The sequence below is a fragment of the Bradysia coprophila genome, chromosome IV (genome assembly GCF_014529535.1).
Source record: "Bradysia coprophila strain Holo2 chromosome IV, BU_Bcop_v1, whole genome shotgun sequence".
NCBI lineage: Eukaryota > Metazoa > Arthropoda > Insecta > Diptera > Sciaridae > Bradysia > Bradysia coprophila.
Genome location: NC_050738.1, coordinates 5,132,659 through 5,145,118, shown reverse-complemented (window position 1 = coordinate 5,145,118; position 12,460 = coordinate 5,132,659). Strand labels below are relative to the sequence as shown.

General features: G+C 35.8%; 2 protein-coding genes across 3 annotated transcripts; both read right to left on the bottom strand.

The window, feature by feature from the left end:
• Nucleotides 1–5,640: 5,640 nt before the first annotated feature.
• Nucleotides 5,641–7,561, bottom strand: LOC119066680 (protein Tube-like). 2 transcript variants are annotated; one of them, XM_037169272.1, is made up of 5 exons: nt 7,461–7,561; nt 7,055–7,245; nt 6,817–6,983; nt 5,847–6,749; nt 5,641–5,816 (listed from the first exon to the last, which is right to left on the bottom strand). In XM_037169272.1, the coding sequence occupies exons 2-5, from the start codon at nt 7,240–7,242 to the stop codon at nt 5,731–5,733; spliced, it is 1,344 nt and encodes a 447-aa protein (XP_037025167.1). In that variant the 5' UTR covers nt 7,243–7,245; nt 7,461–7,561; the 3' UTR covers nt 5,641–5,730. The 2 variants fall into 2 exon arrangements, with proteins under 2 accessions (XP_037025167.1, XP_037025166.1); XM_037169271.1 differs by having other exon boundaries at nt 5,641–6,749.
• A 1,319-nt stretch (nt 7,562–8,880) lies between these two features.
• On the bottom strand, nt 8,881–11,554 carry LOC119065990 (UDP-glucosyltransferase 2-like). Its single transcript, XM_037168197.1, has 3 exons — nt 11,434–11,554; nt 10,079–11,102; nt 8,881–10,007 (listed from the first exon to the last, which is right to left on the bottom strand). Exons 1-3 carry the CDS (start codon nt 11,552–11,554, stop codon nt 9,716–9,718), a joined length of 1,437 nt encoding a protein of 478 aa, XP_037024092.1. The 3' UTR covers nt 8,881–9,715.
• Between the last annotated feature and the right edge of the window lie 906 nt (nt 11,555–12,460).

The window sequence follows — 12,460 nt, the reverse complement described above, 5'->3', positions numbered from 1 at the left end:
CGCTACATTTTTGAGTGTTTTCACCACCTGGGTCAAAAACGCACCTTTTTGTTCCTAGTGACATAATATACACTATGTCGAATGTGAGAATGACGACAGGATTCAGCCTTTGAACTGAAAATAATGTGTAAGAAAATGTAAATGAAGGCGTAAATGCCCTTGTTTAGATTCCATTTGACGATGATTAGTGTTGTATAAGTAGTGCGAGATGGAAAACCAACTCGGGGTATGCTGTCATCTATAATACAAAAGAATCTGACAGAAGACCAGAGATGGAACAATAGGTTGTTATTTCGCCATCTCTCTCACTTAAACACTCTATACCTTGATCATTAATCGTGTGGTTTTATTGGTATTGGTATCTTTGAAATTTAACAACTTTGCTTAAATTACAATTCAATATTTACACAAGATATGTTTACTGCGCACCGATATTTGTAACGGAGAGCTGGAGCGCGGTTGATGACTATAAATCATGCTTAATGGACCGTCTCTGTAAAGCCTTCATTGCATTTTCCTGCCTCAGCTCAGCTACGAGTCAATTGAGCTATCGTAAGAGTCACATTTCAATTTGTTTTATTTAATCAAGCAAGTTGGATCAGTCTCCACTACAATTCATTGATCGAACAAAACATCGTACGCGATTCTCTTGATTTACCTTGTTTCTTTTAACATTAAGCCAGTCTCCGGAAGACTAGGTTCGGGAAGACGAATTAATTATATTTTACTGACCATCATCCTTATCCTGGATTCTGAACAGCGTCTATTCACTATAAACTATCCCATAAATTTATAAATAGCGGGACAATGTACTGAGTCATTTACAATTTCATAGAGTTACAGTCGAACAGGGCTTACTATTCAAAATATTTATTCTTTTTTTAATGTTCTAAAATGTCTTGCAATTATTACAGTCAGAGGCAGTGAAGTTTCATCATGAATTTTCTTCAGCTGTTTTTCAGCTGATCCACACATACAATCAAAATTTTGTATACGGTTGAAGCTGTTACACACACGTGAGTGGTAGTGGATCAACAGCTGAAGCAAATTCATGCTGAAACTTCACTACCCCTGACTGTAAAACTTCTTTACAAATTTCGAATAAAAAGTCATGCACTCCAGAGATTAGCATCAGCGCCACCATGTCATCTCGAATGTAAATCTATGATTTTAATGGACTCACAAACTTCAAACTCGACAAAAGAAATATATTCGAGCAATGGCGTAACCTCCTATTGGTCTAATAGTCTCATTATCTTATCATCAGAGAAAACTTGTGCTGTAAATTAGGAAGGAATTTAAAAAGATTTTTGCTGCTCACATTTGAAAGCTTTTGTGAGTTAAGAAACTGTAAAGTAACTAGTGTGCAGAGGAAAACTTTAGGAAGCCTTGGCACACCATAAGAAATGAATTCGAGTTAGCACGTCGTATGAGCAAAGCACCTAGTGCTTTTAAACAAAGTTTTCGAAGCACAAAAATGTCTATATTCACTGAAAACATATCTGATGACGTCGTCTACTTTCGTTGGCGAAAGTATTTGAAAGTATTTCCTTAATATTTGAATCATAAGATTGATAGTTGGGTTTTACACAATAGTAGATTATTCACCTCTGTCCACATGTTTATTTAGACACTTGGGGAGTTATTGCATGAGCCGAAGGCGAATGTTATAACCCCAAGTGTCTAAATAAACATTTGGACAGAGGTGAATACGCTATTTTATCTACCGACGGCGAAATAATAGCACTTTTTCACTGCTATTATTTCACCTAGGTAGATAAAATTTATTTCTTTGAAAATTCACTTTTCTTACAAATGCATTATAATTCATTAAATTTTACTTATCCCACTGGGTAAAAGTGGTGTTTCCCTAGGGAGATAAATTGGACATGCTGTCAAAATTTGTTTTGCTGTGTTGAGTAAAATTGCGTACGAATAAAACGAAACTAAATCAACTGCTGTGCTAGTCTTGTGGCATGGCATAGGTTTCATTTGTTTACCTTCTGAAGGCTTCATCATTTTTAGCTTTCAAATATTAAAGAATAATCTTGAAAAAGGGACCAAAAAGGTGTCGATTTGTGTGGTGTTTACATTACATTTCTCACCATTAAAAATTCTAAAGCAAATGGTATCAGTGCCGGACTGACTCAAAAAAGCTCTTCGGGTGTTGTATGAAGAAAATTTTCGAAGGGAACTTAATCTTTATACAAATTAAAAGGCCCTACGGGAATCGACCGAACGCCCATAGGACCGGCACTGATGGTATCAATGTTTAGCAACTCGTTGAAGGCGGTACTTCACATACGATCGACCGAGAATAAGAGATCGTTCGGTGTATGATGGCGTTGTAGTGCAGGTACTTTTATGGGCTGGAAAATTATCCCAACAACATTGACGAAGAATTTTCCAACCCAAAAACGTACAACAAGAGTCAATGCAAAGATTATAATTGCATTTTGTTTCGTTGACATTTTATTTTATTTTTAACTTTCTGTGTTGTTGAAGCACCGCGCACCACCCTAAAAGCTTTTTGAACACGACCGATAAATTGGATATTCTAAAATTCTAAATAAATAAAAATGTTTGCATTGATAAGTGCATAGACTAGATAATGTTTCCGTAATAAATTTACTGATATGGAATTATAACTTCCATCGTTGTTGACGAATGTCATGGTGAATTCAAAATGCAACTTAATTCTTCGTCATAATATCAAAGCGCTGAAGTTATATGTTTGGATGATATTCTGGACGATGATTCTCGCATTTTCGTAACTCATTAATATTCGTAACTTGACAGTTGCGTGTATAAAATCAAAAAAAAAATGTCAAGTTACGAATTGTTTAAGCCACGAAAGGCATGAGAATCTACGCCCTATATCGTAAAACGCCAATATTACACGTGAAATTAATAGATGGATGTAAATCGATGGAACTTATAATTCCTAGTCAGTTATAACTATGATGTTCTTTCCTCCTGTAAATATGATCCGTTAAAAATGTTTAGTGTTTAAGGCGAAACTAATTAGATTAAATTGAAATGAAATCTAGGTGAATTGTTTAAAAAAAAACTATAAATAATGCAACACTATTCTAAGCGAGAAATAAATAAAAATCTAAAATTATAAAAAGATTTAAATAACAAAAAATTATTATAATAAAACTAAAAAAAGAACCCAGAATCCTGTCTGTATAATATAGCTCTATGAAAAAATGTACAAAAAAAATTAATTAAAATCAAAAAAAACATTTAGTTTGTATTTACGGTAAAAATTATTAATTATTTTATTCATACAATCAAACAATAAATAGTTTTTGCATGGAACAAAGAGAAAAAATCTTCAAAAGATGTTAAATTATAATCGCTCTAAAATATAACTACAACCAGAAACACATAAACATGGCTTTCAATTTCAGGGAGCCCACTCCTCCTTGATTCCTTAAATCTCCTTGATTTTCAAAAATCCTCCTGAAACCTCCTTAATCTCCTCAAACTCCTTATTTTTAGTTTCACTTTAGTTAAAACATCTAACATTTTAATTCTGACTGTGGAACAATATATATTCAAAACCGTTCCTCGCTTACTTCACCAAAAAAAGCTCATGAAACCTAAATAATTCAACAAATGAGATCTATAGTGCAAAAAGGTACTTGCAAAACCCTATTGCTTCAATTGTTCTTTTCATCGATTGTGTTAATGCTGCTGGCAACTTAATTCCCTTGACTGAAAGTCATGGGTCTTACGGATGATAAACACTCTAATATGTTTGTCACACTTCACTACTATGATTGAAAATACATGAGTGTATGACCAAAAACCTTAAATACAGAAAATGTTTGTCACACTTTGTTCATTCCTTGATAACACGATAACTCGATTAATTCTCAATGGATTTCCAAAAACTTTTTTTTTATTCGACGGGTAATTAAATTCCTGAGGTTAAGTTCATAGATGGGTTATAACGGACGGGTGATCTCTGAGATATTCCTAAAAGAATTTTTGTCTTGTCGCTTGATAACACGATAACTCGAGTAATTTTCAATATATTTCCAAAAACTTTTTTTTGTTCGACGGGGAATTACATTCCTGAGGTCAAGTTCGAAGATGGCCTATAACGGGCGGGAGATCTTTGAGATATTCTTAAAACAATTTTTGTCTTGTCGCTTGATAACACGATAACTTGAGCAATCCTCAACGGACTTCCAAGAACTTTTTTTTATTCGACGGGGAATTAAATTCCTGAAGTTAAGTTCGAAGATGGGCTATAATGCACGGGTGATCTCTGAGGAATTCCCAAAAGAATTGTTGTCTTGTCGCTTGATAACACGACAACTTGAGTAATTCTTAACGGATTTCCAAACCTGACCTGACCCACCCATTAGGTGGGGCCTAGTCATTTATTGTCAATCAATTGTTAACTTTCGTCTGGTGTGTATCGTGTTTGAGGAAAGTTTGGCCATCTGGTTAAGTTAGCCAATGCGTATTTATTCCTCAATCATACACTCACGGAATTTGGAAAACCGACACATTTTCTGTTCTGTGCAATTTGAGCAGTCTTTTTTTCGCTTATCTTAAAATAAATTAATCAATATTTTGATATGATATTTTCTGTTCTATGTTTTACTGGTTTTTTGTGAATTTTGCATGCATTTTTATATGGAGAAATCAGAAACTCAAGTAAAACACAGAAACAGAAAATGTGTCGGTTTTCAACATTCCGCGAGTGGAGGAATGCTGATCCTGAGCGAGGATTTCGCGTAAATAAATTTGTGTTTCCCGAAATTTCAAGGAGCAGCTCTTAGAAGAAACGATTGCGGCTATTCGGATAGTTAGAATACTTTGTATTTCTACGATGAAGTGGAAGATTTTCCAATTATTCGAAAATTGTTAGACCTCTGCTCGTCGGCCCGTAAAAGATATTTTTTGCATTTAGATGTAGAAAACGAGCAAAAGACGTTATTAGCAAAATCGATACAAAACGAGTCAGACAAAAACGAAAAGTATAAGAAATAGGCCAAAATTTAAAGCATCGAAGCTGAAATAGCAGATGAGACTTTAAAGCCTTTAAAGTTAAAAGTCGCCGAAAAGTTAATTGTTAATTTGTTAAAAATTCGGAAAATATTTTCCAAAGAATATTCTCTTAGAAACACCAAAAAATCTACTTCATATATCCTTTATATGACTTTGGAAAGTCAAAAGAATTTCGAATTCATCAAATTTAATCCAAAATCTGATATTTTAAAACTCCTGAAATTCTCCTTAAATTATCGAAATATCCTCCTTTATTCCTTAAAAAGGAGGCTGAATTTTGAGTGGGCTCCCTGCAATTTATATCGCATCTCAACTGAGAATCCTGGGAATCTGATATTAGCATCGATATAATATATGGTAGATAAGTAATGTCAAAGCAACTTTATGTCGAAAAATCACATGGATGTATGTAGGTGCGGGAAAACAGGAAAACAATGACATTCAAAGACGTTGCGGAGTTGATTTCAGAGTAAATGTTTTCTAGTGATGTGCCATTGTTAAGGTATTTCAATAGAGAATATCTATCAAAAGGATAGCTTCAAAAAGTAAACTTAAATTTTTTGAGTTATCGCTGTCGGAAGGTGCCAAAAAAAAAACAATGCAAAGCACTTCCTTCAAACGCTTACTTTTAATGTGAAATATTTCTATTTTAAGTTTGTCAGTTATTTGATCTCGATGGTCATTAAAAACTAGATATATTCATGCTCCCGATCCATCAATTGACTGATTTACTAATTGTGACAAATGTGGCACATTTGCTTCAAAAGATTCTCCTTCATCGGTTGAATTCTGTTCCTGCGGTAAATTATCGGAAGTTGGATGCGACTGACTCAGTAATTGTGACAAATGTGGAACATTTCCATCAAAACATTCTTGTGTATCGTTGGAATTCTGTTCTGACGTTAAATTATCAGATGTTGGATGCGACTGACTAAGTAATTGTGAAAAATGTGGAATATTTCCGTTTGGCGACTCATGGTGATCGGTTGAATTTTGTTTCTTTCCCCGATTATCTAACGACTGCGACTGATTCAATAATTGCGAAAAATTCGGTAAACTGGTTAATGTTGGAACAGACGAAATTCGATCCATAGGATTTATAGCTGACGCTGAGCAATTCGTTTGATTGTTGAGCTGTCCCATTAATTCTGACAAATGTGGAACATTTCCGGTAGAATTTTCACCTTCATCATTTGAATACACCCTCGACATGGCACTGCCGGACGTTGACTGCGATCGATCCGTGATCTGTGAGAAGTACGGAACATTTCTGGCTGCGCATTCCGGTTGCCCACTTGCAGTACCATCGGCAACATTGAAAATTGATAAGTTCGGAATGTCACCGGTATTGGATTGCGAATCTTCGGAATTTACATGTGACAATTGTATCTGACTGTCTCGATGTTCCGGTCTGCGAGTTAAGTGATTCGTTGTCTGGACTGGCGTTGAAGCAACATCTTGACTCAATTGCGGCGCGGTTGCCATACGTATCAAATCCTGTTCGCTTATGGGGCGATCCGGCATCAACGAACGGTCAAATATTTGCTTGCTCGCAATGTTTTTACTGGCAGCTTCAAGGCACCGATTCAAATCCATAATCTCCGATGTATTCGGATAGTTTCCGTTCAACAGTTCGTTATCAATACCGCCCAAGTCGTCTGGCAAAGAAATGTCTATTTTTGCGGCAGGTCCTGTCGTTGGTCGCTGAGGTGGTGCTTCTGAACAACGATATGAAATGAATAATTATCGATTCTGAGCAGAGAGGGGATTTGATTCAAGACTTACCGCTCAACAAATTGATTGCTACGTACTCTGCGGCTCGCCATAGTTCAGACTTTACAAGCAGCTGTAATAGGTGACTGAGTGTGGGTCGAATTTTGCCAGAAGTCATCCATTCTTCAAGGAATATGTATGCAGAATTCTTAAGTCTTCCCCCAGCTTTTTCTATTGATCTGTTGTGGAATGGGCACAATTATAGCATTCACTCAGTCTCTAATGATCTGTAAACTCGTTCGATAATTACCTGATGTTTTGGATATTGTACTTCGGTTTGCAATCGTTCAATTGTTCATGATCTATCAATTCGGAAGGCACAATTTGCATCACCTTTTTCCAGGCCGGGCTGCTAGACGGTACATTCAATATTTCCGCGATTTTAATCAATTCCGCTTGTGATATGTGTCTGACTTCTGTTCTACGGGTGAATGCCATTTTCTAAATAAATAGAAAAATCGCTTGATGTACTGAGAGTATAAATAATATCGGCTGTCCGATTGTTTTCAAGTTGATGATAAGGCTCTGATAACAGAAAACATTCTTCGATTTGTTATGATTCAAAAGAGGACACTGTGTATTGTACATTGATTATCTTAAGGCCGTATTAATCCACAAAATTAATAGTTCTAACAGCTGTCTAATCTCATAATTACCTATTACTGATGAGTAGCGTCGAGTAAGTTATGAATTGACTCATTCACAAGTAAAAACCCAGTTTACGTAGCAAGCATTTAATGTCACACAACAATGACAAGAAGACTACAATCTGTTTTCATTACTCATTCAGAGAGGTTCTAAGATAACGGCTGGGACGCCGACTCATTTGATTTGATTTTGTAAACAAGGCAACAAGTGTCTGTACTAGAATATACGTCACAACCAAGGTGACTTTATGTCAACAGGTTGCATAGAACGCTGAAATGCCCATAATTTTGTGTTGGAAATTTGCAAGGCTGTGTACTTTGGGAAATTTGTACTAACATATACCTACAGTAAAATTTCACTACGGTAAATGTAAATATCCATGAAATGTCATAGCAGTGAAGTTGGTTCACAAAAATACAAAAAAAAAAATATTTCTTTTTTACGCCTTGTTGTGGTTGGTTGATTGTAGGCAATTTCCGTCCACCACAGATACGTAAATAACTAGTTTTGGCTTTTGTGTGATTACTCCGCTCGCCTTAGGCTTTTTCCGCAAAGCTCACCCTTGCCAAAACAACATACTTACAAGCAAGAATACTATTACCTTGCCTAATCACGTACATGTACCCACTCCACAAAATAAATATTTGGACTGACGTACGTAATGTACATAAATCTATCACATTTGAGCTTTAGTTTCCGAGCTGCATTTCCCTTTAGGAAACCTCGGTTGGCCTGTAGAAGCGCCACCATTTTTTTCAGTAACTTCATTCTTTGCGCCCTATTTTCAGGTGATATACCTTCACTCTTGTGAAATATCCATGAAATGTTATGGCTGTGAAGTTGGTTCAAAAAAAAATTGATCGCTAATTAATGTATTAAGCACACGAAAGCATACGAACGTCTATTACATTTTAGCTTTAGCTTCCAAGCTGCATTTCTCTATTAGGCATGGTCGATAATGAAAATGATTATCGATAATTATCAATTATCGATAATCGATAATTATCGACTTTTTTTTATCGAAAATTATCAAAAAAATATCGATAATCGATAATTATTGATATTTTGATAATTATTGATATTTGGATAATTATCAAGATATCGATAATTCGATATATCGATATTTCGGTCCGAAAATCCGATATTTATCGATATATTCTGATATATCGGTATATTATCATGAATTTTCAGATAAATATCAAAATATCGATATTTTGATAATTATCGAATTTCGATATTTTGATAATTATCGATAATTATCGATAATTATTAAATTATCGATAACGATATGATTAATCGATTATCGATAATTTCTTTCGATTGATATTATCGATAATTTTGAACGCCTCCCATCCCTATTCCCTATATTATACACTTGGTAGAGCTTTCGGCTACTAATATTTCGTTTATTTAAAACCAAATTTGAGGAGTGACTGAAATTTTATTGTTCATTCGAATGAGACCGATTCACTAATAATTTAAGTGGTCCAGGCAATAGACACAAAAAAAACCCTGAAAAATGAGCCAGAACTACTTCAGGTGGCAAAAAATAAAAAAAACTGAAAATTTTAGATTATTAGGTACATCAGACCATTCTCAGCATCACACCTAGAAAAGAAATTAGAAACAGTCAACGCACTTCAAGCACAGGTGATCATAGTCGACAGCCGCCAAATAGAGTACTATTTTGTATGAAATGATTTTTACAGTGTTATAAAGTTGTGTGACATACTGTCAAGTTTCAGTACCCTATTTAGGGTACCACTCATGCTTGAAGTGCGTTGGAACAGTGCGTAAAACTTGTGGTCCCTACATGAAATACGTAAAATTTGATAGTGTGAGTTTTCCCCCATTAAATTGGTGGGAAAGCCCCAAAAACTTAATGTGCCTGCTAGAATGATCCAAATTTTCAACGCCAACATGTGTTAGTGAAAATTGTACGAAATGTGCATCTATTCAAACTGTGTCGGGACCAGACGTACGAAGTAGCAGTTGCTGTGTATGATTAGTCTAAGCTCACCATCACTAAAAAAAGCTTTCTAATTTTATCTGAAAATCAAACATCGGGAGGTTAAGTTATCTTTTCTAAACTTCTTTCATCTTATTATGATACGTGGACCGTATAGAGTAGAAGTCACTCAAAGCTTTTATGTCTAATTTACCGCGCTCTATCCGAAAATTTTCAGCTTTTAGTTTTTGTCATCGGACTATAGTCTGTAAAGCGGTTTTTTGGGGATAATGGACCACTAGAAACATTTTCTCATCAATTTCGCTTTAATTTTGCTTCGCCTGATGATCGATCAGTAGATAGATACCGAAAACTCGATCGCATTACACACTGAATAAGATATGATCCCATACCAATGACACATAGGATGAAAGCCCAAACGTCCAAATTGTATAAGACAGTAAACGGTAAATCGACTGCAACCATTCGCATTTGTGGTGCTCCTTTGTTTTTCGCAATGTGTTTCACCCAGTGGATGGCCGTTTCTAACGGTGGTCTCAATTGGTCTCTGTATCGATCGGATATAATTCTTGCGTTTTCGGTGTAGCTGCAAAGTAAGATGGGTCTATAAGGATCATCTCTGACCGAATTTTCATCCATATGCGTCTCATCACCTACCTTGCATTCGAAATAATGTCTCTTAGGGCCGTTCGCAGTCTGTGTTCTGTTAATTGCTCAAATGGTATACTAATGCCATATCGGTTCTGTTGAGCTACAGCCGAATTTAGATATTCATCGAAAACAATTGGTATACCGATAACAGGCTTAGCATAATGTACCGCTTCTAATGTACTAAGCATGCCACCGTGTGTGATGAACAGTTTTACTGAAGAATGAGCTAAAATTGATTGTTGCAAGAACCACGGTCCAATTAGAATATCCGTTGGTTTATGTGACGGAATCGTAATCATCTCTTCACTTTTGATAATAATTCGCATTTGCGGATACTCGGCAAGGGCATTGATTATTGCGTCCTTCTTATCATTAGAAAGTTTTGAGAACTCTATGCACGAGCCGAGTGCCAAATAAATTGCACCATGTCGTCCAGCATCATCCAGAAATCTCTGGATATTCGGTGGCAATGGCTGAATTTCCCGATCGATGTGCATGCCACCGACTTCGATCATATTCGGTGGATACGGTCTTGCCGTTCCAACTGTCCAGTGTGTATTTAAAAGTACGAGTGATACGTTTCGTTTCAGCTCTGCAATTGTTGGCATGTTCTTTGCATTCGGAAACAGGTCGTGAAGATACCGTTGTTGTACCGACGTTGACAACAGTGGCATCACAATGTCATCAAACCAATAGCTAGCCGAATTGTACATTCGTTGCCAGAAATTCATGCGATCGGTGTAACCGTTGTTTGTGTTCGGCATGAATGACGAGAATACGGGCGAAGCTACAACATCCGTTGTCCACTTATATGCACCGAATGAGGACGTTGCTATAACTGGTGCATTGAAGTGGTGTCCCAGTCCGAGAAGTGCTTCGCCATAAATCAATTCTATGATAATTACATCAAACGTTTTATCGCTACGAATCAATTCCTTAAGATTTTCACTAGTCGTTGCCCATCCAGTTAGTTTTGTGCCATAATCAAGAACGTTCAAAAATGAATCCCAGAAGTGGACATTGTTGACCTCTAAGAGTAATTATACCTAGAGAGGAAATTTCGAACAAAATTACATAAAATATGTGGTCCCAACATCAAATACGAAATTTGTATTGGTATGTGTGTTTGCCCTCTTAATTAAGAGGGCAAATTGAACTATCAAAAGCGAACGCATACATGTATTGGTGTAAAATTATACGAAATGTGTATCTTATACAAACTGATGTTGGGACCACATTTCGTCGTACAAACTTCCTCTCTAGGTATAATTACTCTAAGGTTTGTTCTCAATAAATTTAAGGTTGCGGTTAGAAGATTGCATGTCACTGGCATATGTGGCTCAAATGAAATGAACATATACCTCGTTTGTAGCCAGCCCATGAATGTTCGAGTAGAATTTCAGTGCAATTTTTTATCGGTTTGTTCAGCGGAAACGGACTGACGAATGTTACTTCGTGTCCATCGTCGGCTAGACCATTCATCAGTGCATGTCCAATAGCATAGTGAGATCGTGACGGACAAGGAAAAACGCCTAAAATTTTATAACCATTCACCGACGCAGTTAAATGTAACAACAGCAACACACAAGAGAAACAAATCCGGCACAATTTCGTAATCATATTAATTGCCAACTGAATAGCCTGCACAGTTTACAGTTCCCCAATTGTATCAACGCGTTGCAACGAAATGCAATTTTATAACGAATCTCAGAACACGCACTAGGTGTAAGTTAGACGATATAGAAATCGATTTCAATGTTAGTGATGTTATAAAGTGCCTTTGTTCGTTTTTTGCTCTTCTTCTAATTTTTCCGATGCACTATTGACTTCATCAACTGTTTTGTGTATTTATTTAATTATTTATTTTGATGTAAATAATATTATATTAACTTATAATTACCTTGTCATTGAATTAAATTGTGGAGAGTGCAACTGAGAGTAAATATTTTCAACCAGCAATATAACTAACAACGTTTCTCAATATCATCAAAGCTGAGAGGGAAATAGCTTCTATAAGTCTAATTTTTCTTTCTCACAATGAGTATTTTCTCAGAAATGAGAGAATTACAGAAGTTTCTAGCGTCTCGTAAGCAGAATGAAAATCGCTTCTTTAACTAATTTAAACCATTTCCTAGCTATTGGCATCCATATCATTCAGGTAACCATTGCACATTGGAGCATTGCAATATTACTGTATTTAATATTAATCTCGGACTAAAGCTATTCAAGAAAGGTAATCAGCAGCTTGAACAGCTTAATTCCAGATTGTTTCAAATACAAAATTTTACGATTGTCACGCCAAATTTTCCAAAAGGGACATATTTACAACAACTTTTTGACTTCCCCCTTCGATTCTAATGACCCAACTTGGGCTTTTTTGTATAATTT